The 26,580-nt window shown below is 46.4% G+C and overlaps 1 protein-coding gene across 1 annotated transcript in view; it reads left to right on the forward strand.

Annotated features, from left to right (window-relative positions):
- The window catches only part of TP63 (tumor protein p63), a 67,132-nt gene that overhangs the window by 36,687 nt on the left and 3,865 nt on the right, over positions 1–26,580 (forward strand). The window contains exons 3-11 of the mRNA XM_059479221.1: positions 8,911–9,097; positions 10,807–10,922; positions 11,217–11,326; positions 11,562–11,698; positions 12,708–12,790; positions 13,716–13,852; positions 24,078–24,235; positions 25,118–25,262; positions 26,082–26,175. Of these exons, the coding sequence (XP_059335204.1) occupies positions 8,911–9,097; positions 10,807–10,922; positions 11,217–11,326; positions 11,562–11,698; positions 12,708–12,790; positions 13,716–13,852; positions 24,078–24,235; positions 25,118–25,262; positions 26,082–26,175 (1,167 nt within the window). The remainder of the gene's footprint in view (positions 1–8,910; positions 9,098–10,806; positions 10,923–11,216; positions 11,327–11,561; positions 11,699–12,707; positions 12,791–13,715; positions 13,853–24,077; positions 24,236–25,117; positions 25,263–26,081; positions 26,176–26,580) is intronic.

Genomic DNA, 26,580 nt, shown 5'->3' on the forward strand with positions numbered 1-26,580 from the left:
ATTGCTTGAACTTTCTTTCCTGTATCAGAATGAATGTGCAAAGACTGGTTTGCATCTCCTGTGACTCTGTCTGTGCCCCAGCTAGGAAGCTGGGCCAGTATTTGACGTAAATACTTTTATCCTCACAACGTGCTGACCCTGTGGTATTTTACAAGTAGGCCAGTCCTTTGGCATGAGCCAGAATTTGGGTGGAAATCTGTCACCATCTAGTAAAGTGTCCTGCTTCCCAGGGTGTTGAATGGCTGGTGCAGTCTGTGGCAGAGTGCCTGATAGTTCTGAGCCTGACTCTGACACGAATGTGCAGGCTTAAGGATGTTGCTGATTGAAAAGACTATATTGCCAGACCAACTTTGTTGTTGTTGTTTTTTAATGTATTCTCGTGTCCAGCTTGGCTTCCCCCTGGTGTAACAGATACTGTATGAGTGACTCATTCACTTTCCTCTGAGTTATTAATGAAATCCCCTTATTTGCAGATGGAGGAACTAAAAGGAGTTTTGTACTAACATCTTACGTTGGGCATTTGCTTGTACCCTGCTTCTTCCCCTGATCTTTAGCTGGTGTGGAGCCACCTGAATCCGTGGCTGTGTCACAAATTGCAGAGGACCCAAAGCCTCTATCTACTCTATGGGGCTGCAAGATCTGATCTGCTTGTCTGGGACTTCTACTGCTGACTCATGTTTTTGAAACCAGGTTAGAATTGGTGGGAGCAGACTAATTTTTGAGAGCTTTGGGATTTTTGCTTTGCTGTTTACTTTGTCTTAATTGAGCAACTTTTATGTATTGCTGTGCTTCTTCCCTCATGGTTGAGTTCATCACCCTTTGACTTTCAGCAGGGGACAAAAGTGACAGGGAGATGCACTAAAAACTGGTGTCTGGTTACTCCTGACGATGTTTCCTCTAGCTGATTAGAGTTTTTGGAGTTTGGCTGGTAGGATGGAGCATGCTGCAACATGTGAACTTGAAACAAATGAGATCTGGGAGGATAATAGGAAACACACAACAGCTTTCCTCTTTCGCTGAGCCTAGAACATGTGACTGTAAGAAAGTTGAATCCCCCACACCAAGCTAGGAGGAGGTTTGAAAGGGCCAACCTGGACTTTAAATAAATTAGTCCATGAGCAGAACAGGTTCTGGTGCTCAGTATCAGAGGCCAAGGCATGTGAGTCAGGAGCAGTATGTGATGGGGAGCTTTTGCTGTTGGGAGCCTGAATACATGCTTTTCAGTGAATTTCTGCAGTCCTTTATAACAGAAATAAGATTTTCATTAAAATACGTGTTGAATCAAATCTTAAATTCAGCTTTGAGCTTACAAATTCCCTGACACAGAGGCATGCTAGCTTGAGCAGGCAGTGGTTAACTGTGCTACCAAAAGTTAAGCATATGCTGAAGATTTTTTTTTACTAAAGCAAGTCCTGGAGGTTTTTGCCTGCAGCATTGGAGTATTCATTCTGGTGTAATGAGTAGAATTGCCTGGAAGGACTATTGCTGGTTATGTCACTGCTGAGTGTTCATCTGCTCTGACACTTGAGGTCATAGAATCAGCTTAGTTTCATGTAGGCAAACATGTGATAGGTGTACTGTCCACTCACTTGCATTACCTGCAAGCAGGTGAGCGTATTTTATAGAGATGCAAATATTTGTAACTCCAGTGTAGTGCTTTGTTAGCAGTGGGTTACCCCCTTGCTAGGAGGATGTGAAGTAGCCACGTGTCTTTGAGAGTAGCAGGCCTATAGAAGGAGGGGAGAAATGCAATGGAGTTATCCACAAAGCTGCTTTGGTGATCACTGTAATGATTAAAAATTTTACCATTCAATTTTGTTGGCTTACTAATTAATGCTTAATAATTGAAGTGGATGTTTTCCAGATCCAATATTAAGTAATTCTTTAGACTAACATTGATCACCCCTCACTATTCTGCTGGAATTTAACACATCATAGCCTGTAGGTGAGTTTGGGTAGAATGAGAGTGAACCTCCTATAGAGTATGTTTCTTAATGTTGTATATTCTGTGGTAGGCAAACAGGTTTCTGATTGGTTGTGCATTCATAATGGAGAAGTTGCTGGCAGATGTAGATGTTGAGGATGATGTTCAGCATCAGATCAGCTTGCCTTTCCGGAGATTTGCTCTCATTTCATACTTCTACCTCAAAAAATCTCTGCTGCGAAGGAATCTATTGGAAATGTAAATTACTAGACATTGTTAGCATCTGAAACTTGTTTGCTACTGCTGAAGTTTTGATTTAGAAACTGACAGAGAGACTGGATACAATACACAAGCAGTGTGTGAGCTGGGTGCACCAAACTAAGGCCATTTTACTGCAGGAGTCTTATGATTTTGGTTTTTAAATAAATTAATTTCAAAAATATTTAAATAATAGACTAGCAAAGGAAGGGAACTCGCAAAGCCTTCCTTTACACCTATCACTTCGTATCAAAAAAATGGGTAAAGCTTGCCTCCAAAGTTTTGCACTTGAGATTTTTTCCTCTTGATACAGAATACTTTTGATTTGTTGTTTGTTTTTAGAATGGTTTTCAAGCTGAACCTCCAGAGGTTTTCATTTGTTGATGAAGTGAGTCTGTAGATATGAAACTGAAATGTAAAAGCAGCCATGTGTAAAGTTTTCACAGTTACAACAGTTTCATAGTGCAAAAGCAGTATGGGAAATTATCAGTGTTACTGCTGTTACTATCGTGGCTTTTCTGACAGTGTTAGGTAGAGGTGATACAGTGTTAGGTAGAGGTGATACATCCTAATTGTTTTGAATTAAAACCCCCGGGGAGCCTCAAGTGAGACGCTGAATATTGTCAAATGAAGGAATTATCTTTATTATCGTAAAGATGTGCGAATCTAGCAGATGCTCTCAATTCGGTATTTTTGGGAATTTCAGGGAGTGTTCTGTACTGTGTCCAGCTGTGCATATCCCCTTTACATGCCGCCCTGCGAGTTGGGGTGTGTTGGCAGGCGGTGGGGCCGGGCAGCGCTGCTCACAGGGAGCTCCTGAGGGCAGGGCAGCGCGGAGCTCTCAGTGTGCCAAGGCCGGAGGCGGCTGTGCCTCTGCAGAGGGGCAGAGCTGCTGTTCCCCCTCGCTGCCCTGCGGCGGGACAGCGCAGGAGGAGCCCGTGGGGCCGCTCAGCGCAGGAGCAGCTCGGAGGCTGTGCAGGAGGAGCTCGGGGGGTCGCTCGGGGCCGCAGGAGCTCGGGGGCTGTGCAGGAGCAGCCCGGGGGCCGCTCGGGGGCTGTGCAGGAGCAGCCCGGGGGCCGCTCAAGGCCGGGGGAGCCCGGGGGCCGCTCGGGGGCCGCTCAGCGCGGTGCCCGCGGCCGGGGAGTGGCTCCTGAATCCCTGTCCTCAGGCTACGTTTCTGCGCTCTCCTCCCTGCCACCCCTCCCCTTGCCCGTTTACCTAAGCAGGTCAGCACACACACACGCGCGCCCGTATATTTATGTTTTCGCTCAGGTTTGCAGGCGCAGCAGCTGCCGGCTGGGAGTGCCGCCCGCCCCGGGCACCCCGCGCTACCCGTGCCCGCTGCCCTGCGCTGTGCGCGGCGCTCTGGGCCCCGCACACCCGGGCTCGCTCGCTCCCCCCCGGGCGCGGGGGGATGCGGAGCCCACCTGCCTGATGTCAACATCCCGGCGGGCGAGGCCAGCAGGAATGTGCCGCTCCCCGCCCGGCGCAGGTAATTAATCCCCGCGACTGACAGGTGGCAACAGGCGGCCCTTGGCTGCGGCTCTCGGGGAAAAGCGCTCGGAGGAAGGATTTTAATAACTCATCAGCGCTGTTCGTGAGCGCCTGGAGAGGCGGTGGGGACGGGGAGGGGGCAGGAGAGCCCCAGGGAAAAAATGAAGTTTAAGAGTTTAAGTCTTTGCGAAGGCAAACGCCCTTGGGTGATTCACTGCCCTTCCCTCAAGAGGGAAAAGAGTGTGACATGGTTTTTCCTTTGCTCTGGGGTGGAGAAATTTGGTAAATGCCTGCAAAGCACTGATGGGGCAGCATCAGCATCCTCTGCTGCTCCCGTGCTCCAGGGCATCACAGATGGGGGATGCTCGCAGGCGTGCCTGGCTCCCTGGTTTGAATGCCAGCTGTGCCCACAAGCAGCAAGCTATCCACTTTTCTCTGGTGCCTGGTGGGACAGAGGACTTCACACTGAAGCTGCAACAAGTCAGCTCACAAGCCATGTGGTTAAGGTTATGCTGAGCTGAAGGTTGAATCTGAAAGGAGGTGTCCATGTGTGCATCACTCCTCTTTCACTGAGTGTCCTCTGGGTACAAGTTGGTTCCTAAGAGCGTGTGTGCATGTGCACATGTGTGTTTGACGTGCCCCCACACGCTTCCAGCAGTTTTTTGTAAATGAAAAGTTAAATCATGGTCAAGCATAGCAAAAATGTTTAAAGTGGTTGTGTAGATTTCACTTTTTGTTCTTAGTTGGTAGCTTCCTTTCTTCCCAATGCCTTTTGTTCTCCTAAATAATTAAAACATGTTCAAATTATTTTCTGTTTCTTTGTGACTCTCCTTGTTTTCAGCTGTGAATACTTTGGTGCAGGTAGCTATTCTGTTCCCACTCTTTTAACCTGTTCTTTTTTCCCCCCATCTTAAGGAGTTAATTTGGTAGGGGAGAAAGCATAGCTGATTGACAGCTTTGAAAACATCAAGTAAAATGAATCTTGTTAACTGAGTTGAACTAAAACATGACTGCTTGAAAGAAGCTTGCAAAAGATTCGAAAGACCTGTTGATGTGAGCAGGAGGGGCTCAGGGAGCTGTAATGCCTTAAGCCAACCCCTGGGATCACCTTCAGGCTGACATCTGTCAGCATTTGTAGAGCTGACTGAACCCCACTCCTTTTAAAGATTTAGGAGCCATAATCCCTCTGCTGGATCAGATGGTAAAACAGATATTAGAGGTAGATTTCGAAAGTAGTGTTTGGGGGATTTCACTGCATCAGAGTTTTGCAGAGGAATTGAGTACTCAGTAAAAAGCCATTGTGGCTTGTATTACATTGAGCACTTCCTTTCAGGAGACTACACTCCCTTCTAGCAAAAATTCTCCATTTGAGAGTCAAGAAGTGTTTTGTTTTTGCCTTTCAACTCTTTGACACACCTTCAGTAGAAGGGGCTTACTAAAAAATCAGACAGGTGTTGCCTGATGGTAGCTGCCGTGTGTATTGTGATACTGAATTACCAGCCAGGGTGCCAAGAGTGGGTAATACAGTATGTCTGCACAGGCAGGTGGGGAGAGCAGAGCTGCAGGCACTGGAACGTGTGCATCTTTCATTTTAAAATGCATTATTAAGCAAAATGCTAAATTTCTGACAGGCAGCAGTCAAACTCCAAGGAAAAGTCCAATGCCAATGCTCTTTCCTCTCCCTCTTGAGTAGATAACACATTTTCAGGCTCAGCTCTTTTGTTTTCAATGGCTTTCACGTCTGTTCTCTGGTGGAAGTGGTGTTGCACTCCTCAGGCTCCTCACAGCTTTGTTCCTACTGCTAGATAATGGTTGTCATCTTGTTACCTGATAGGCTTTTTTGTTTGGTCAGACTCATTTTTTTATATTGGTACTCCTAATTAATTTCGTTTTCTTGCTCAAGTGTATTGATTAATAGTCATGTTTTGGATTTCTGGGAATTGCTCATGATCTTAGTCCTCGTACAGCGAGTGTAAGTTCACAGCAAAGTGGTGAGCAGGGGGACTGTCACCTCCTGCAGGGTGGGGTGGAGTGGGACCACTGAGGAACAGCACCTGTGCCAAGAGGATGATCCTTCCTTTCAGGCACTATCTGAGTGCACAGACAGCTTCTGCCTTGGGTTTACTTTCTGAAGTGCTTTTGCTTTGAAATCTATATACAATATCCTGTCTTCCTCTGTGGATATAGCGATTATCACTGATCCAGGACGAAGTCACTATGACCTAGTTGTTGGCATCTATTTATGCCAGTAAATGGCTGTGCATCAGGTTACTCCTGGTTGCAGCAAAGTTGGCGGGTTGGGGAAACTCAAGCCTGTCTCTGTCTGACAGCAGGTACCCCGTGGACAGATTTACACCGGTGTTAAATGACTGTCCCTTCAGCGATTACACGCTCACAGGCGGCTGTGCCTGGGGTAGATGTGAAATCATGGCTCTGTGCCATGTCCCCAAGCCCTGTGCAGTGCCTGTGAGGCTTGAACTCTTCTTGCAGTCAGGTGACAAAAAGGCAGCTCAGCCCCCTGTTGCCTCTTTTGACTCTGCTGGGCACTGTCACTAAATCTTCCTCCATCCTGACTGTGCTCTGAGGCAGAGGTGGGCTCCTGGGCACCCTCCCATCCTGACATTCCAAGCTCAAGTTGTTGGCCAGAACCTGCAGCTCTTGAGTCTGCCCTGTGTTTCTTTGTTGGATAGGCTTGTTCATCATAACCCATTAGCTCTTGGCTGTTTGCTTGGTGTGAATTTGGGGTGTATGTCCAATGCCTTCCTTGCTGGTTGTAGCCAAAGGGTCCAACAGTTGGGGTGCCAAAGGGTGGATGAAGAGCAGATCCCTTTCTCGGCTCACAGAGGGGCTGTGCTGTTTGATCACAAGCCTCAGTATTTGTGCTGGTTTTGGGTACATCTCAGTCCTTCTGAAAGCAGTGATTTTTGGTTTTCCCCTTTCTTGTAACCCCAGCTTTCTGTCTTTGAAGATACTATATGTAAAATTACAGTCAGCACCAGGAGTCCTGATCAGTGACTGAGGGTATCTCTTTCCATTTGTTTGATTCTCTGGATGCCTGCAGACACTGGACACGTTGCCTCCTGGCATATGCCATGCCCTCTGTACACCCCTGCTCTTCAATATTTGTCCTTGCATTTCAGCCTATCACCTTTGGGTGCCCAATTCTTTATGCTTCAGTGATGTTAAGGCATCCAAGTGATTAGCTGGCTTTTTGAGATTTTTGAGGCTTTCTGTCCTTGAAACCTTCACAGTGCTATGAGCAAACTGATGTGTTGAAGGAAACAGTGCTTTACAGGTTTTCTTCCTGTTTAAATATAAGTGATTCTTTTCCTACCTCTTCAGATGGAAGGACAACATGGTGAGCTCACTCTTACCTTCAGTAAGGAATTGCTTTTTAATTAAAAAACAATAAGGAATTTCAGGTTTAAAAGATGTATGATACAAATCACCATCTAGATGTGTTTCGCAACTTTTTTTTTTTGTAATTGTTTGGCATGTTCCCCGTTTCCGCAGGCTGGGTAAATCCTTTGTGGGCTTAATCTCTAGCCTGCAGGCACATAAAATACATTGCACAATTTGGCCTTTGCATTTTAAAGAAATCTTTTTTTGTATCTTCAATACCTGTAGCATCTTTTCTGCCACATGGCAGGATGGTGTTGAGTGAGGAGGGAAGGGACTGGCTTGGCTTATGTTTAATCCCTCTCTCCTACCCTGTGTCTCTTGCAAGTTTGGTTTTTCCTATGTTAGCAGTGTGTACACTCTGAAATGCAAATAATCCCTGACTATCACTAGCTAATCCTTTTCCTGCTGCATCATCTGCCACCCACCCTTGCACGTGCTGGCTCTCCCTGTCCTGGTGGGGTCCATGGCCACAGGGTGCTCCTGACCAGTGTGAACCTGTCACTGCTGTGTTTGAACAGCTGGGAACGGGGCTCTATTGGCCCAGGGCTCCTAGAGACCTTTTCCTGTGAGGAAACAACCACCTTGGGGCTTTCACTTTTCTTTGTCTGCAAGAACTGAGGACATGGAGATGGGGAAATGCCAGCAATTCCTGTGGGTTAGGTTGTTACAGGGAGAGCTCTGCACTCAAAAATGTCTAAATACCAGGAGAAAACTGAATGCCTCTGGAGCATGGTTCTGAAAAACCTGTTGTGTTTTGGAACAGCCTTACACAGGAGGGGAGACTGGACAGTCTCCTTCATGGGAGATATCCAGGAAAATGGGTTTAGGTTGTACAATACTGAACCACTTGGGACTTTCCTTGCCACCCTCCCTGCTAAGCAGATGCTTTTACTTTGGGTGAGGGGTTTTGAAAAGAAACCACCAACTTCACCCTTGCTGTTTTGCTGAGCTAAGGTTTCCAGATGTGAACACACTCCATGAAAATGCTGCATTAGTTTACTGTTGTAGTGAAGAACATCTTAAGAGAAATCTAGTATGCTTCAAATTAGCACAGTGAATAAGAGCATCTTGTTCTGTTCCAAGTGCTCATTGCATGGTCACAGCCTCCCTTTTGGAGCCAGCTGCTGGGTTATACTCTAGGTTTTGGTCACTGTGGGCTAGTCTTTGGGCTGTTCAACTCTTGTGGCCTTTGAAAAACAAAATACTGGATTTTATTTACCTCACTTTTAGGTGTAATGATTTCAGTTCAGAAGTGAAGGGACTACTACAGAGATGTAGGAGATGATTTTAAAAGATGGCTGAAGTGTCAGATTTGGTATAACTCTTAAATTGATCAGGGTGTTGTTTTAGAATACTGTTCAGTTCCAAGGTTGATGTTTTTGTTTAATCCCTCTGCAAGAGTAGGAGGGCTTCTTAGAAAACAGGATGAAACACTTTTATGTCTGTGGTTTTGAGTGCTTCCAGGATTACAGGATGCTGTGAAAAGAATAGCATCTGTTTTGTTAGTGGGTGTTGGGTGTCCTCTGCAAGACGGAGTGTGTGCCCAAGAGAAATAAAGGCTTTATTTGTTTGAGTAAATGAAGTGCTCTTTATCTGAAGATTTCTGCCTTTGGGGAAGTTAGGATGTAGATTTATGCTCTGCTATTTTACAGCAGGTAAAGGTCTAGGGGTTTTGTCACTTCTCTGGAAGCATGGTTGTTGTACAAACAAATGCAGTGCCTGTGCACTAGTGGCTGGTGCTTTCGGTTACAGGTACAAAGCCAGCTCCATGTTCCTGGTGTGCCTTCATCCCCAGCTGAACTTCTCTCTCTCTTGCTCTGTTCCCCATTCAGTATTCCACCGAACTGAAAAAGCTGTACTGCCAGATCGCCAAGACGTGTCCCATCCAGATCAAAGTGATGACCCCACCGCCTCAGGGAGCTGTCATCAGGGCTATGCCAGTCTACAAGAAAGCTGAGCACGTCACTGAAGTGGTCAAACGCTGCCCAAACCACGAGCTGAGCCGGGAGTTCAACGAGGGTAAGGAGGGCAGTGATGTGCTGGCAGTCCCTCTGCAGAGCTGCTTGGCTGATGAGCAGCCACCAAGGGATGTGACAGCAGCTTCAGAGCAAACCTTATGGAAACAGACCTCTCTGTGACACCTTGTGCAGCTTTTTATTTCCTGTGCTTGGCAGGAAGGATCATGCAATCAGTGCTTTAGCTGTCCCTGTGCACACTCGTCCTTGGGAGGAAAGCACTAAATAAACCTCATGCCTGCCCAGGTCGGATGGATGTCTGTCCCCATGGCAGGCACTGCCCCTCTGGCAGCACTTCTCTGCTCTGCTTTTGCTCCTGCAATGAGAAGCAGCTGTTCTTGTGCTCAGGAATGAGCTTCCATGTGGCTGGGACAGGGATCTAGTAACAGGATGCAATATCATCTCCATCCTTAATCCACGCCTCAGAGATGGAGGGGCTGTTTATCTCTGGCAGGGAAATGCTAAGTGCCAGCATCAACTGTAGGCAACGTTCTTCTACATGTAACACTCCCAGTTCAGTATAAATGTTTTAATCTTTTACTTGCTTCTCCTCACGTTGCTGAAGGAGCAGCTGTTTTTAAAATGTCCTTTGGTTTTCTGCAAGCTCATGGGCTGGGTTCCATTTTGCCTTGGTCATTTAAGTTCACGTATGTTCAGATGAGCATCTGTTTTATTCTACATACATTATTTATCTCCTACTGTAAAAAAACCCAGTTGGTGTCAGTTAGCAGCATGTCTTAGGAGTCTGGATCCCATTGCTGGTTACAGTGCAGCCAGCTAGACAAGCCCCAGAAATAAGCAAGGACTTGGGAGTGTAAAATCAGAGTGGAGTGAAACAGTTCTTCAAAATAGTTTTTTATATAAAAAAGTGCTTTTCTGACAGGACTGGATTTATTGAGGTTTGACACCATTCAATAATGAAGCTTTAAGAAAGGAGAAAAAACCCTATAAATTCTTATTCTGAAATAATTATTTCTGTAGAAATAGGCTGTATTTTGAGTAGGAAATGAACAGTTAATACCCAAAACAAATTCTTGAGATGAACCAATAGCAGGCTTCTCTCCTCAGAATGTAGTTGTGTGTTGTAGAAACACTAAAGATAATCTGTAGGAAGGAAGCTTTTAATTATTGGATAGCGGCCTAGGCACGAAGAAGATCATGTTCCCTTCTGCTGCTGCTGTAAGCAAGCATGATTTTTCAAGCTGGCCATTAATTAAATGCATATTTCTTTTGCTTCTTGGTTGTTTTTTTTTTTTAAGGATCAAGACTGATGGAAGGGAGCAGAAGAGGACTAGCAATTGATAGGAAAAAGAGTAGGAATTGAGACTTGAAGTAATTTACTTTGTATATGCATTAGAGGGAGGAAAATAAAGGCTTTCAGCTGGTGTGAAAATCCAGCAGGAGTTACCTGCTGGAAGAACTGCTGTGAGCTGCCATTCAGTTCACATTTTGGCTCACTTCTTCTGGGATCTTGGGAAGCCCTTGTTCAAGTTTAGCCACAGGTGTCCAGAGTGAGCTTGGGGAAGCCTGTGTTACCTTTGGTCTGGCAGTAGGGATGTTGTGAAGGGGTGCTTCAAGGGCTGAGAGGCACCTGTGTGTGCTCTGATGGGCCTCTGGTGGGGACATGTGCATCTCCCATAATGGCAGATCTTGCCACCCTGTGCATGACCTTACTGAACAGTCTCTTGTTTTTTTTCCTCTTTGCCTTTGCAGGGCAGATTGCACCTCCCAGCCACCTGATCAGAGTGGAAGGGAACAGCCATGCCCAGTATGTAGAAGACCCCATCACTGGGAGGCAGAGTGTGCTGGTCCCCTACGAGCCACCCCAGGTATGTTGTGAGCTCAAGCTGCTGGCATCCTGGCATGCAAGGGGTTGAGGGTTGTAACTCTGGTCAGAGGAGTTGTGATCTTGGGCTTTTCCTGTCCTCATCACAATGAATCTTCCTTTCTGTCAGAAATAAGCTGTGAAACACCCTCCTTATCCCTTTAAAGGAAACTTTGTGTTGGGAGCCTATTTCATGCTGGTCCACTTGCAGCCCAGCTTGGGAAATGCAAGAGGAGGACTTGGAAAAAGCAGAGCTTTCCATCCACCACCTCTTCCTCTCCACCTTTGTCTCACCCAGGTCGGTACTGAGTTCACCACAGTCTTGTACAACTTCATGTGCAACAGCAGCTGCGTTGGAGGGATGAACCGCCGCCCAATCCTTATCATTGTGACCCTGGAAACCAGAGAGTGAGTTGTGCATCATGAGTGTAACCCTTCTGGCTCCTCTTCCAGTTAGGACAGCATTCCATATCCTTAGAACAGTTTAATTCAAGGGGCTATAGGATATTTTTTAGATCTTTGCAGCTGGGAGTTGCCCAGCACCTTGGTAGATGGCAGGTGCAGAGTGTGGTGTGAAGCTGAGGAAGGCTGCTGGCCCATGTCTGATATGCCAGCTGATGTTTGTCCTCACCTCTGTTCGCAGTGGGCAGGTCTTGGGGCGCCGCTGTTTCGAAGCCCGTATCTGTGCCTGCCCGGGCAGAGACCGCAAGGCAGACGAGGACAGCATCCGCAAGCAGCAAGTGTCCGACAGCACAAAGAATGGTGATGGTACGAAGCGCCGTAAGTAGCTGCACAGCTGGGCAGATGGCAGAGGGGGCTGTCTCGGGGTGCTTATGCCACGGGGACAGAGTGGTGCTGTGCATGGGCTTGCAGGCAGGAGGGCATCTGTTCTCCCAGGGTGAATCAGCCTAGAGACTGAGCTGGTGTTCACAAAGCAGTGTTTGACAGTCTGGGTATGTGGGCTCCCTTGCAGTGTTGCCAGTGTTTGATTAGCCCTGCCATGGTGAGTGGAGGGGGTGTTTATTTGCCATCTTCCAGTTGTATGTCTGGAACTCTAACCTTTTGAACCTTTACTGCTTGTTTGGGGTCATGCTGTTATTCTTTGCTTCATCTAGCCAGTGTTCTGTGCTGTGGCAGGTGTCTCCCAGCCACAGGGATCTAGACTGAGACTGCACACAAACCCTTCTGTGCATTGCAGACCCCCTGGCAAGCAGCCTCTCTGTGCTCTGAAGGGAGCCAGGTCCTCACTGGACATGCAGGGTGTGGAAATCCACCTTTGGTTTCCCCTGTACTCAGTGGAGGCAGCAGGCTGAACAGCAGGCACAGGTTGTGACTGGAGGCAGACTAGAGAGGAGCTTTATTTTCTCAGTGAGTTCTGCTCCCTGCCAATGGTCTCACCTTCATGGATCACTGGTTCACCAACAGCTTGTGAGCCTTGTAATACCAAAACTTTCTGTAATTTTCCTGTAAAGAGCCAGTACTTGTTCAAAGTGTGGCTTGCCAGGGTTTTGTCATATATCCAGCACTCCTTGGCTGATGTGTTTCTCCAGGTGACATGGCCAGCCAGTATCTGCAATCATGTCTGCCTTAAGGAGCCAGGAGCTGCAAGGACAGTTCTGGAGTGGCTCAGGCAGAGATCTCTTCAGAGCACTGCAGATCTGAGCTGGTCACGCACTTCATATCTCTTTTGTATCTCTCTTTTTGCCTTTTGCTTCTTTGTATGCTACTCTCCTCCCTCTCCCCCCCTTTCTTTTTTGTTAATGGGGTGCCTTTGGGGTTTTTCTTCCAGCTTTTCGACAAGGAACTCATGGCATACAGATGACATCTATCAAAAAAAGACGTTCCCCAGATGATGAGCTCTTGTACTTGCCAGTGAGTTCTCTCTCTTTTTATTTACCCTATGTTTAGTATCTTTAATGGTGATTTGAGGTTCACCTAGACTTCAGAAAGAACTGAGGATGGGGTTGGGGTGTGAAAGAATAATTTTTATTTTCTTTAATTCCATGACTACTAATTTTAAATACATATTCCAAATAAAAAATATTAAAAATCCCACTAGGTGCTAAGAATGGCTTATGCAAGGCATATGAGAATATTGCAGGGGATCTCTCTGTCCTGGTGGAAACATTGTCTTTGAGATCTAACTAGGTTTCCTCCTCTGTCATTTCTGGGTCTGTGGCACATGACCTTTCTCTAGAAAACTGATAGGTGGCTGCTTCTGTGGCTCTTATGTGCAATTGTAATGCAGTGATAGAAGTGAAATATGCTGCATTAAGTGCAGACTCTGAAAGGGCAAGAAATGTCTCTAACTGGCTAATTAGCTCCTTCCCATGTGCCATGTTTAGTTGCTTAAATCACAAGTCATGGTGTGCTTGGAGAAGAAGGGAGAACCAAACCCAGCTCCCAAATTTATGTGATGTCTTTTCTGAGGGCATGTAAGATTCAGCACTAGATCTGCTTACATCTGAGGCAAGTAAAGACATTTTCTGTCTAAATAGGTTGGATCAGAATGTTGCTTTTGGCTGGCATAGATTCACACTGAGCCATATGACAGCCCCAAGATGTTCATCAGCCTGCAGTGTGAGATTATCACTCTTCAGCATTATTTGCTGCGCCTCTAGAACAAAGCTAGCATTTTTATTGTGTGAGCATACAGTATAAACAGATTATTTGCATCCTGCTCTGGTTGTTTACTTGACATTTTGAAGACTTTAAGGTGACTATCAATAAGGTCTATAAATGCAGTCCTTTAAAGCTTTTCTTTCCCCCCAATCTCTGTCCTTTTCCTGTGACCCAGGTGAGGGGACGGGAGACCTACGAAATGTTGCTGAAGATCAAAGAGTCTCTGGAGCTGATGCAGTTCCTTCCCCAGCACACGATTGAGACCTACAGGCAGCAGCAGCAACAACAGCACCAGCACTTGCTCCAGAAGCAGTGAGTACCAGTGTGCTTGCAGTGTCAGTGCAGGGGGGAGAGAGGAGAGAGACACAGAAGGTTTCTGCACAGATGTGCACCGGGACGCGATGCTCAGCTGAGGGCTGAGCAGTGGGACAAAGCAGTCCTGCTTCCCCCAGTGCATGTCCTGACTGCTGGCAAGGTCCCTCTCTAGTCTTTCATCTCACATATTTCAACTTCTGGCCCTAGAGGGTGAATGAGGAGGGGCTCAGTGCCTCGTTTGACTTCCAGCCAGAGCCCAAGGCAGAGCCATTGACAGGCTGTGGTCAGAACCCTGCTGTGTGTGCCCATCCCGGCACACATTGCTCATGGGAATGGCAGCAAACATGAAGCATCTCCAGTGCCTTCTCCAGGGTATCCATCTGACCACCTTGCTAAGAGTGTCTAGAGCTGGGACTGTGAGCATGAGCTCAGCTGAACTGTGCATTGGAGGGCTGGTGTTTCAGTGGTACAGCAATACTTCAAGTTGTTCAGTTCAACTATTAAACTGCCTAAAACAGGCAGCTGAAAGTTGAGAGCAAAGCTGAAACACAAAACAAAAAATTTGCTTTGCAGCTAGTGGACACTTCAAAAAAAAGATTCTATACACACTTTTGAAGTATTGTCACAAACTCACTTTGCCAGATGACTCTTCACATTGCTCATGAGAAATTTTCCATCCTTTCCGAGGTCAGCTGGCAGGGATTGCTCTGGGTGCTCTAAGTGTGAGGAGGATGGGGAAAAGAAAGGCCAGATAGGTGTCTGGGTTCCCAAAGCTTTGCAGTCAGAGGCTTGGGCAGAGAATGACTTCCCAGGCTGCAGTGAGCAGTGTCATCCATGGGCATTGCTTCACCTGCTGTCTCGGGTGACAGCAAATGGCCCTGGGCTGTAGGTGGCTGCCAGCGGCAGTGCTGGGATCTCATGTCAGGATGTTGTGGGTATAACTCATTCCTCTGCAGAGGTTAGCGTGGGGCCAAGGCACCACATAAGTCCCACTTGAGCCTGTAGGGATTTATTTCACTGCCTTGGCCTTGTCTCAGGACTTCTGCAATACCACAGCTTTCTGCCAGATCTCTGCATGTGTTCACATTTCGGCCTGTGTGTTTTTAGTGTCAGCTGGAGTCTTGTGGAGGTGTGAGAAAAGCCTTCTGCCAAAATGTCTGGAGCATCCAGGGGCTCTGGACTCTTTTTTTTGGGGTACTTAAAAATCTCATGATTGTTATTTACTTTTATCAGTCATCTGAACTGTTTGTGTATACTATAGCTTGTGTTTACTAGCTCCTAGGCATTGTGGCATTTGTGTGCTCTACTGCTTGTCTTCAAAGCTTCACCTGAACCACAACCATTTCAGCTGAGAAATGGTTTTGTAAGCAGAAATGGACAGCAGCAGATGACAGCTTTCCCTTGGTGCTGACAGTTGGCTTTGCCATGATTACTTTTTTCATTCTTTCTATATCAGTAGAATAGGTTCCTGGCAAATGAGGTTGGTGTTTGTGTTACCTTTAAGAGTAGCATGTAGAACTTCAGCCATTTAATTTAATGAAACTTCTTTTGGCATGTCTCCTGGCACTTGTCCAGTTATATACTCATTTTTCTCAGTTGCTGAGTGTGCTCATGCAGGGGAGAAAGATTAAGAGCCTTAAAGGGTGCCAGGAGCATGGAGAAAAATAACTTCTAGTATTTGTCCAGAGCTGCTGCAGTTGTCTCTGTCCACAGCCTGCCATCAAGCAGTGTTCTCTGTGCTGAAATGCATATTCAGGCAGTTTCTTAGGTGCACTTTAGGTTTTGGTGCTTTTTCTTTAGTAATCCATGGTATGGCTTAATATCTGAAGGAATGTGTTCAGGGCAAAGGGATGTTTAGGCTGAAAAGACTCTAAGATGCAATTGCACCTCAAAAAAGGAGCCTCAGGTGTCAATGTGAGGGTGGGGAGAGCAGCTGCTTTGTAGGGAATGGTTGGGATAAGAGCAGCCTTGGATAAGAGGAGGTTGCTGGGAGATGTCTTGCCACTGCTTCCTTGTCAGAGTGGCCAAACTCAGGAGCACAGGGGCTCCTTTTTGAGTCTGTTCTGGCCTTTCACTTTGTATGCAGGGATGTACTTTGAAATTTTGGTCCCGGTTCATGTTTGGTCAGTTTCCCATGTGAAAAGTGGGAGCTGGGAAAGTGTGTATGCTGTGACCAAGGTGGAATGTGCTGGAAGCTGTGGGTCCTAGCAGGGATCTGTGGGAATGGAATGTTTTTAAGTCGCCTTTGGTTCTTCCTTCTCAAAATGAAGCAGCACCCACATGTGTTCCAGAGTAACACCTTGATGGAGGAACTACTGGATTTTTCAGTTTACTTTTTGGGGCAGTCTTTAACATAGAGAAGCTGTCTAGGTGTGTGGAAAGAGCTTTCCCTGTCACTCCTATAACATGAAAAGCTTCATCTTTTTTGAAGAGTAGGAACAGTAAGGCTGAGATGATCATGGTGAAAGATTGTTCTCCAAAATGACAGATTAAAAACTACTGTATAATGGTTCTTGTGTACATACAGACCAGCATTGCATTTGACAGACCAGCAGACGCAGCTGTCTGACTGTTTTGGAATAGGAAGGACAAATCTGGTGACAATCAGAATTCTTGTGTCCCAATAGATGACCAAAATACTGCAAAGCTCCACATTGTGCCAGACCACAGTATTTCTCTGTCTCGTCTCCTCTCTCTGCTTGCTCCTTTGTGCATGGTTTTCTCCTATTTACTGTTATGCCAAATACCTTCATGATCATAGATGGGAAGTTGTTGGGTTTTTTTCTTTCAATTTCTATTCTTCCTTTTTCACTGTCAAATCCTTGGATCCCTACTTGAACTGCAGCACACACATTTATTTAGAGGAGTTCATAGTCTGCTACCATTTGTGTAAAACACAGATTTGCCAGATGATTATTCCTGCCAGAGAGATCAGAGGTGGCTCATGCTTTGGGGAGGGAATGTTTCCTCATTACCCTGAAATATGTTTGCCATCAATATTCCCACACAGCTACCTGCACAGTCTTTGAGGGTTTCATTAGGAAACACTTTTTCATGTAGTGGGTTTCACTCTGCTGAGCACTGTTTTCAAAACTATGTGTATTTCAGTTTCCTACAGCAGAGAATCACAAAATATTTCAAATTGGAAGAGACCCATAAAGTTCATAAGGAACACCCAGCCCCATTCCTGTGATTGAAGGGTTTTCACAGTGTCTTCCAATGGCTACCAAGAAGGGGGCTCTTACATCCAAGTGGGATCTTGTACCCAGCAAAGATTTCTTTCCTATCAGCAGGGCTGCAGCTAGGAGCCCGCTGGCTGCCTTTCAGACTAGTGAGCAGCACAACTCACTATCCAAATGAGAAGGAATTAACCTCATTAGTGAGCTGTGACTGAAGTATCCAGTGCCTGGAGTGCTCCAGCTGAGCTGCAAGGATGCCAGTGCTTGCTGTTGTGGGAAGGGGGCTGGTGGGGAAGGCATTCTTTGTACCTTCACCTCATTATTCTCACTTTTGGTGTGAAAGCTAACAGTGGATTTTGCATGATTTGGTTTGGTTTTGTAGTGCTGTGCTTGCATGTGAACTCCAGGCACCTGGATAGTGTTCTCCCTACAGAATGGCCAAGATGAAAGGAACCAGGTAGAAAGAGGTGGTTAATGGGCTCTGAGGATGCAGTGCCCTCTGCATCAGCTGGTGGCCCCAGGGACCCCTCAGCTTCTCAAAGAAGAAGAGTTGAGCTGTAATCAGTATGGCCCATAGGCACTGTTCTCCCTCTCTAGCACCAGCTTGTGAGTTTGAAGTGATTGTACTTAGAAATGGACTCAATGGAAGCTGCTACTCCTTTTCCTCTTTGAGTGCTTTTATTCCTCCTACATTTGTCACTGGAAACATTATCAGGGCCTTATTTGTACCCATGAGACTAGGACAGCATCAGGTTTCTCTATCAGCTGGTTGTTTTCCCTTCCTTGCCAAGCACTCGCTTGTGCCTGGGGCTTTCCAGCTTTCTGAATCTCCGTTACATACCCTCACTGTAGGTGCTAAGACATCTGCATTTTCCCTCTTTGAAAGCCCATGCTGTGATCATGAAGGTGGAAAGTAACTGTTTCTCTCTTGGTGGCTGGCAAAGGGTCCTGTACATTCATCTTTTTCTTTTCTCTGGTTCCTTCTTTACAGTCTCCTTTCAGCCTGCTTCAGGAGTGAACTCATGGACTCAAGGAGAGACCCTCCCAAACAGACCGATGCCATCCTAAAACATTCCAGCCCCCCAAACCCATCAGTATATCCCTAAACTGAGCTGGCAGGGTCACTCTGCCCAGCTGGCAGGACTAGGAGCAGTGGGGCAAATACACAGCCTGATAGCAGCAGAGTGAATAGAGAGAGCAAACTTCTGAAGGGACTCAAACTTTGCAAAAACAACAGACACTTGTACAGACCTCTTAGCTGTGACCTATAGCTTTGTGAGGTCGGGAACCACAATTTCGTCTGTCTTGGTGTAACTTTTCTCCCCTTGGTGTAACATTTTTGTAATGTGTTAATACTCTTTCTTCTTACTTCTGTATTTGTGAAACTCAGTGGGGTTTCTCTGAGCAGGTCTCAATTTTAAAATGCCTTTTGTCTTGTTTAAGTTAAAAAATGTGTCCATGGACTGGGGTGATGGAAGCAGAGGATATGTGTTTAAATGGTCTGTGGTAGTCAATTTGGCCTGTTTCAGTGCTGGTCATGCACTAGTATAAGTAGCTGATGTATTTTGTACTGCTGGACAGGGAGAGGTAATAATTATATGGACTGGCGCTGGTAAGGTAACTTTTTTTTTCCTGCAGAAAAAGCCCTTGACTTTGGCATCATGAGTTGTTTCCACTTATTTCCACTCTAAAGGGTCTGATGTAAAGTACATCAGAATTGCAAGGATGGCCATGTAACCTTGACTTTGCACCAGCTCTGCTGACTTTGATCCAGCTTTATTGAACTTGGGAGTTCCTCCCAACTCTGTGGGCTTGACCCAAGTGGTGGGCTGAGCTGCACAAGTTGAATGTGTGGTAGAGTTGTAATGATATCCATCTGTGCCCAGTGTCTCTGTCCTTTTGCAGCCCAGGGTGTCCAAAACTCCCTAGTGCCCTAGCTGTGGAAAGGGGTTGGAGCTAGCCCCTCTCCTTACAGATGTTCAGAAGTTTAGATGTTGCCTTAACATTTTCATCAACCCTCCTATCTTTTGCCCGATCTCTGCAAGCCTCATAGTTCAAAGGAAAGCAGTGTCATCACATCTTGCAGTTGACTCAGCCAAGTGGCTTCAGGCCATGTCCACCTTGCACATTAATCCTGCAACCAGAGGGTGTTTGAAGTGCTTCTGGGTTTAGCAGTTCCTGCACAGAAGACTGTTTCTCAGCAAGGACTTGTAAATTCTCACACTGCTTTTATCAAACTCTGTCTCTGGAAAAAAAGCCTGATGCAGTTGGAGAAGACTCTTCTCTCTGACCATCACAACATCTGCTTCCAGGCAGCAAAGCAGGGATCTGAGCAGGTGATGAGTTGTACTGACATCCCCTTTGGGAGCCATATCCCATCTCTGGCTATCTCCAATGCCGTAGCAAGACTTGCTCTACCATAGCAGTGTGGAGGAGGGCTGATGGAAAAGAGCCCCCAAAACTGGAGTTAAGTCTATAAATAACAAGTAATTAAGCACCAGCAGTGCCTGTTTCATACAGTTGCAGCTCTATGGTCGTTCCTTGTGAAAGCTAATTAAAATCAAGTGCCTTGTTACCTTGCCTGGAAATTCCAGGAAGTTCTTTGAGATCACAAAGCAGATCACTATTATTCTGTGCCTTTTTATTTGGGAAAAGAAAGGCAATGTGATTCCTTTCCCTGTGAGAGGTGGGAACCTGAACTGTAAATGCAGCCCAGACATAGGATTATATTTGGCACTATTTTCTGTTCTTCCAGTGAAGGTTTATTCTTGGATTTTTGCTTTTTCTGCTTCTGGATGGCAATATGGAAGTACTGTGACAGGGATATACTGATCTGTATTTAGAGCACTGCTTCTGGACCTGTTCACCAGCGAGTTTGAGGAGGCATGCACAGCCTGCACTGGAAGATTCTGGTTCATCATTTGGTATGGCCTCTGGGAAATGCTTTGTACTGTAATGGGCAATACAACATCCCAGACTTCCACTGAACAAGAATGTAAATTATTTGGATCCTATTGTTTTCTGGAAAGCCTTTCTGATTTGTCCCACTTGGCTGTAAGAGGATGATGATTGTGATGCTGATCTTAGTGGTGACTTGATTTGCTTTCCAACTACCAGGTGGTTATATTAGAAGGTGCTATTCTTTTTTTCTTTTATCAAATACCTGGAGCTGTAAGCAATTTGAGTTGCTTTGTAGTCTGTCCTCTGCAGATAAAATGAAAACTTTATCCCAGCTGTCTTTTCATTGTTTCTTTGCCATCTCTGTGTCTTCAGGAAAATAAGCCTTTTCCTTTCAAGGAATAACCAAGTGGACTAATTGGGCCTTATCAGGTATACTCAGGTCATATCAGTCTGTGTCAACTACTTGATATATATCCACTCCCTGTACTACAGCTCCGTTCCCTAGAGAGCAGATTGCATCCATGGCCTGCCTTGGGAAATTCCCATACCTGAAATCTAAGGGGAGTCATTATTGCCACCTCTGGCCCTGTGCTGTAGTTCCTGTCTGCCCAGCAACTGCTGGAGCTCCTCCTTTCCCTGCTCCCAGCGAGGTACCAAGCCTTTAAACCACTGGAGTGGTTGAAAAGATGCACTGTTGTTTGCTTTAGAATAAGAAGCAGTTTGGGATGGGGGCAATAAGGGCATCTCTCTGTTTTTCAGTGCCCTGATGCTTCATGGGCCTTCAAAGCAGAGGAATGGAACTGAGCAGCATCTGTGTCACTTGTATGCCCTTATTAAACTACACCAGTGGCACCCCAGTGTTACACAGCCCTGTGGGAAGCCTTGCTTTAAAAACCACTGTCCATGAGCACTTTGGCCTTGTGTGAACCTGGGATGTCATCCTTGGTGTGGCTGCTGAAAAAGAGGGCAGACACAGAACTGGGCAGCTCTGATTCTACTTGTGTGTCTGCACTGACTGGCTCTGGGTCTGCAGGGGCAGCAAACTGCAGGCACAGGGGCTTGGGTGAAATCTTAAACTCTGAGCCTGATCTGCCCAATTGCATTTAATGAACCTTTGATGTAATTTAAGGCTGCTGACATGGCTGTATGCTCCTCTAGCCAACAAGGACTCTGGTCTGCTCAGTCAGGTAGTGTGTTTGTCCCAGCAGTTTGCTGCCTCTGGTGAAGGGCTGGTATCCAGTGAGCTGGGAAAATGTAGAGTTATACGAGGCTGTGAACTGAACTTTGTTCATATATGGGACAAGAAAGTTCCTTCCTGACCTCTTGAGATGATCAGTATATGCCTTGAAGCATGAGAGACTGATTGCCCTCATATGAGCTTGCATAACTACAGATGTTATTTGCTAAATAATTACATAGCCTCTTGAAGAGAGAAAACTCAGTTGCAGAATGTGACTCAGTGCCTTTTGTATCAGACTGTTCCAAGAAGTATAATACTCTTAATTGAAGCCCTTATACCTTGATATTAAAATGCATTTCATTGGCATTGATATCAAAGAAATGTTAATGCTCTGACTTCTAATCTTTCTTGAGACCTAGTAAGTAAAATTTTAATGAAAATCACTGTGCATGACATTCTTGTATCTGTTTTTAAAAATCGAGGAAAAAAAGCAATATATTTTAAATGGGTCCTCAAACACCATGTAGTCCTTGTGCTTAATACCAAAAACATTTTCTTGTGTTTCTAAGGCTCTTGCTATATTGATGTGTGACATTAATTTTCAATAAAATTTTGCATCTTGGTTTATCTTGAGACTTCTCTTTGGCTAGATGTCCTTTTAAACATCTGCTCATGGGATGGAATAGCTTAGTTGAAACTAGTGTGGGTACAAAGAAAAATGCTTTTGTTTTCTGTTTTACTCCCTTGAACTTGATGATGGTAATCTTGACTCTTATGAGTATGAATGAGATAAGCATGGAGTCCCTAAGCTATATGTTAAAGTATGCCTTTGTTTTCTAAAGTTTTGGTTGGCTTGTGTTTGATTGCTTTTTGTTTTTCTTTTACCCCCAAGTATTTTGTAGTCTCCTAATTAGCTTTGCTGAGATCACTACTGGTGGTGGAGAGGGCAAAGGTAGGCCCACTGCTGCCCTCAAACAATGCAACTCAGTGTCCTTTGGGAAGCCTTTGTTGATTTGATTTGGAATTTTGCTGTGTTCATTGACCTCCTCACTTGCAGATCATGCAGATTTTGCCTTAATAGACTCTTCAGGTGTGTGTTAATTTCAGCTGGAGCTTAAGATAAGTGCATGAACCCATGAAGTAAAATACTCATTGGTCCTAAATCCAGAAGCCTTTTGGGCTAAGGGCGGTGTCAGCTTGACTTGAATTTCATGGCTGGCCTCAACTTTCATAATTGGGGAATTGAAATGTCAGATCTGAATCTTTCCCTTCACTCTGAAAAGTCGGGTCTGAACTTCATGGCTCAGTTTCACTTCCCCTTGGGAGCTGCTGCCATTGTTAATATTAATTTGTGAAGCTTCTTATCCTTTCCACTTCCTTGAGTCTGTGAAGTTTGCTGGATCTTGTCCTGCATCTTCACTGCCAAAGGACAGTTCACACCCATCTGCACCTCCTGTAATTGTGTAATTAGGTAACATTTCTTCAGGGCCTTAGATACTCTAGCCTGTTAGCATAGATGTTTTCTCCACCCAACACTGCAAGTCTTGAAAGTGCAGGAAGCTGGAGACAATGTAATTGTGTGGAACTTGACCTTGAATGCTGAAGGTTTTAATAAATTGTCTAGGAATAAGCCTTTTCTTTCCTTTTACACTTTGCTTATTTGGAGTAATAATTATTTTATTTGCATAGAAGAAAAGCCAGTTCCCAGCAATTGGTGTAACCAGTTATACCCAGATGGGAACAAGTTTCCTAGTGGGAACTAAGATGGGAATGTGCCCTTGGACACTCACTGTGGGGTCAGTGTGAGAGGAGTGCTGGGCTCTGTGACCTCTGCTCTGCTGGGTGACCACAGCTTGAGGGTACTTGTGCCTGGGGAGCAGGCACATTCCCAAACCTTTGCCCAGTCCTACAAATGCCCCTGGTGTCAGAGAGAGAAATACCTGCTCCCTTGTGGCATGGTAGTGCTATGCCAATTGTGCCGTTGGGCCAGCTTTAATGCTAATTTTCTGCATGTCCCACATAGGACCACACTGCAGATGGGATGCCACAGCTGTAACTCGATCTGGGAGCTGGGCTGCCCTTCAGAAGCAGCCCAGTCTTGGCAGTCTGGATCACTGACATGGCAGGATTGCAGCTGGGACCCTTGGGGCTGGGCAGCAGGGATTCTGGCAAGCCTCTCTGGCCCACTCCATGAGTGTGCTGGCTAGAGTTTGGGGCTGGATGGACTTGAGGGAGTCTAGTGCTGTTGTCAGGTGGTAGCAGGAACCTGATCCTCTTTGCAAGCAGCCTGCGGGGCTTGGATACCAGGTTTGCATTAACACCAGCAAAAGCTCCCTGTTGGCATCCCAGGCAGCTCTGACCATCTCAGTAGTGGTCCTTGAAGTGCATGGAATCTGTCTTGAGCAAGGAGTCTCTGGCTGTTATAACTAGGAATTTTGGAAAAGACAAGGTGATAAGCAGACCCAAACTGAAAACTGTTTCTTCAGTCAGGTTTCAGAGGTGTTTAGGATGGTTTGAGATGGTTTCTTCAGTTCTTGTTCCTATGAAAAAGTTTTTGACTACAAGGAGAGTTTAAAATACTCTTCAAATCTTGGCACATGTTTGCTGGCATTCTGTTGAAGTGAAGGGAGTCGATACTGATCAACAAAGATGGGTCGTCTCCCTTCACTTCAACAGCATTCCATATATTCTTTTCAACTGAAAAACTTGCATACACACTTCTCCTTAAATAAAAAGTTTCAGCTAAAAATTAAGCTTTCCTTTTTTTGGTATTTCACTTTTTTAAAGTGCTGAGAATATCTGGGAAACCTCTTATTTCCTCTTGACTCATTTTCCAAGGATCTTTCTCTGTGATGATCCTGTGGTATCAGTGATTTCCCTGGCCATGTAGCCCTTTGGGTGCATACTCTCAACAACCAGCTGCTGTGTGTGATCCCTGTCCTAACATCTCCTTGGTTTGCAGGACCTCCATGCAGTCGCAGTCCTCGTATGGCTCCAACTCTCCACCTCTCAGCAAGATGAACAGCATGAACAAGCTGCCCTCGGTCAGCCAGCTCATCAACCCCCAGCAGCGCAACGCCCTGACCCCAACCACCATCCCCGACAGCATGGGAACCAACAGTAAGAAACTCTTATTCCTCCTTCTCCTCCCTGCTAGTCTGAACAAGGAGACTTGGCATCTCCACATGGCTAGTGTGAAGCTGGAGAGCCTGGAGTCATTCGCTGTAAACCTGCAGAGCCAAATAAATATTGCTCACTGGTGTGCCATAGGGCAAGGCTTCAGCATCCTGCTCAGAGCCGCACAGGGTGATCAGAGCTGCTTCTTGCTGCAGATCTAGCTGGCTGCACTGTCCTCTGGCTTTTGAGACTTGTTTCTTCTTCCTTTCCCAGCAGAGGAGATGCAAACATTGGCAGCATTTTTTCCCCTCAGTTAAATTAAAACCATTCTTAATTTTAAAGGAAACATCTCACAGTTCTGTTCCTCCTGGCTGCTGCTGTGTGCTCAGCAGCCCTGTAAATTCAGGATGACAGACATGGTTCTGGGGCTGAGTTTTATTTGGGCTTTTTTTGGTTGGTGTTTTGTTTTTTAATTTATTTCAAAACAGCTGGACTCTTGCCCACACCTGTTGCTGAGCCCCTTCTGGTGCTCTTGCTGTCTCTGAAAACAAAGCTGTTTGGCTGCTGTATTGGGTTACTCTGCTGGCTCTGTCCTGCTCCTCTTCTGTGGCAGGGCAAGCCAGGGTTTCTATCCAGCCTGTCTTGGAGGGAAGGTGACGTGACAGTGGCACTTTCTCCTGTGAGGAGAGAGCTCCAGAAGGACTGTCTGTCATCTGGTCCTTGGCTCTGCCTGAAACTTCTCATGAGCTTGTCATGTGCAGAGTTTTACAGGGGATTTCAGGCTGCTTCAGCTGTGGGTGCTGTCCTTGGGTGCTGTGCTGTGGGTGAAGCCAGGATCTGGGCATGCCTGGGTAACAATGTGCTCCTCCTTCTTCTCTCCTCCAGTTCCCATGATGGGCACCCACATGGCCATGACCGGTGACATGAATGGCCTCAGCCCCACGCAGGCGCTGCCTCCTCCCCTCTCCATGCCTTCAACGTCCCACTGCACCCCCCCTCCTCCATACCCCTCAGACTGCAGCATCGTCAGGTGAGCGGGAGCAGGCTGCCCAGCACGCTGCCCATGCCAGGGGAGAGAGCCCTGAATGGGTCTGCAGCCTGAATGATCCTGGAGCACCGGATCCCACTGGGCTCTTGGCAGTCCTGAGGCTGGTACCCTCTGGGCACCAAGCCTCAAATCCCCACCTCTGAGGAGCTGAGAGAAACAGGGATGTTAGGACTGTGAGAAAGCTGAGGGATTGCAGCATCTGTTGGACTGGTGGAGTTTGAGGGTGCCAGGCTGTCTTGCAAACATTTCTTTTCTTTTTTTCCCCTCTGGCCCCTTGACAAGCTGTGGCTGGGGTCAGAAGCCCCTCTGCCCTTTGTGAGGTCAAACCAGTTGAAAGATGCTGCCCATAAACGAGGAATCCTTTACACTTAGAGAAGAATGTGCTGATTGGCAGTGCATGATGTGTCTGAGCCCTAGACCCCATGCCTTGCTGAAGCCCTCTGTGCATGCACCAGGCTGCCATGGGCTCAGCCACCTTCTGGGTGACATGACCTGGCAGGAGGGTCTGTGTGAGCCCTCCTGCCTCAAGACCCAGGCTGTGCAGCACTGGCTCTTGACTTAGGCAAGATGCTGCCATGAGGGCTGTCTGCTGGGTGCTGAGCTGAAGGACTCCCTCGTTTGTTTGATGTGGCAGCGATGTGGCTTGCTGGCCTGGGATATCTTGGAGGAGGTCAAGCCAAGGGTGAAAGCTTTGTTTCCTGTTGCTGCAGATTGGCTGAGTGTTTGGTTTTTCTGTGGTTTGGGCTGTTGCAGCCAGGGTGATCCTATTTTCTCTCTCCTTCCTTCCTTCCTCCTCTGCAGCTTCTTAGCGAGGTTGGGCTGCTCATCCTGTGTGGATTATTTCACGACCCAGGGGCTGACCACCATCTATCAGATTGAGCATTACTCCATGGATGTAAGTAACTCCTCACCATTTCCTTTGTTTGTGCTCTTGGCCCTGCTTTAGAACAGGTCAGAAATCCAGACTCAGTACACTTTTATTTATTAGTTTAATTTAAGGCTGTTGCACATAGAGATGTTGTGAGGTGAAGAGAGGCTGGACTTGGGGCCAGCACTGTAACTGCCTTGCCTGGCACAGAGAAAGTGTCTCCCCTTCCCCAGCTCTGTCTGTCTGAGCCCCTGAAGTGGCCCCAGCCCACGCGCCTGTTAATTCTGCAAGGCTTGGTTTCAGTTTACACCTCACTTGCCTGCAGACAAGTAGGCTCTCCAGAAGTGGTCTGCAATTTTCCCTCCCTGCTTCTGTTTTCTGGCCTTACCTTAATCATCTTCCCTTGCCACTGGCATCTCATCCCTGTTTGTT

This window comes from Ammospiza nelsoni, chromosome 10 (assembly GCF_027579445.1).
Source record: "Ammospiza nelsoni isolate bAmmNel1 chromosome 10, bAmmNel1.pri, whole genome shotgun sequence".
Lineage (NCBI taxonomy): Eukaryota > Metazoa > Chordata > Aves > Passeriformes > Passerellidae > Ammospiza > Ammospiza nelsoni.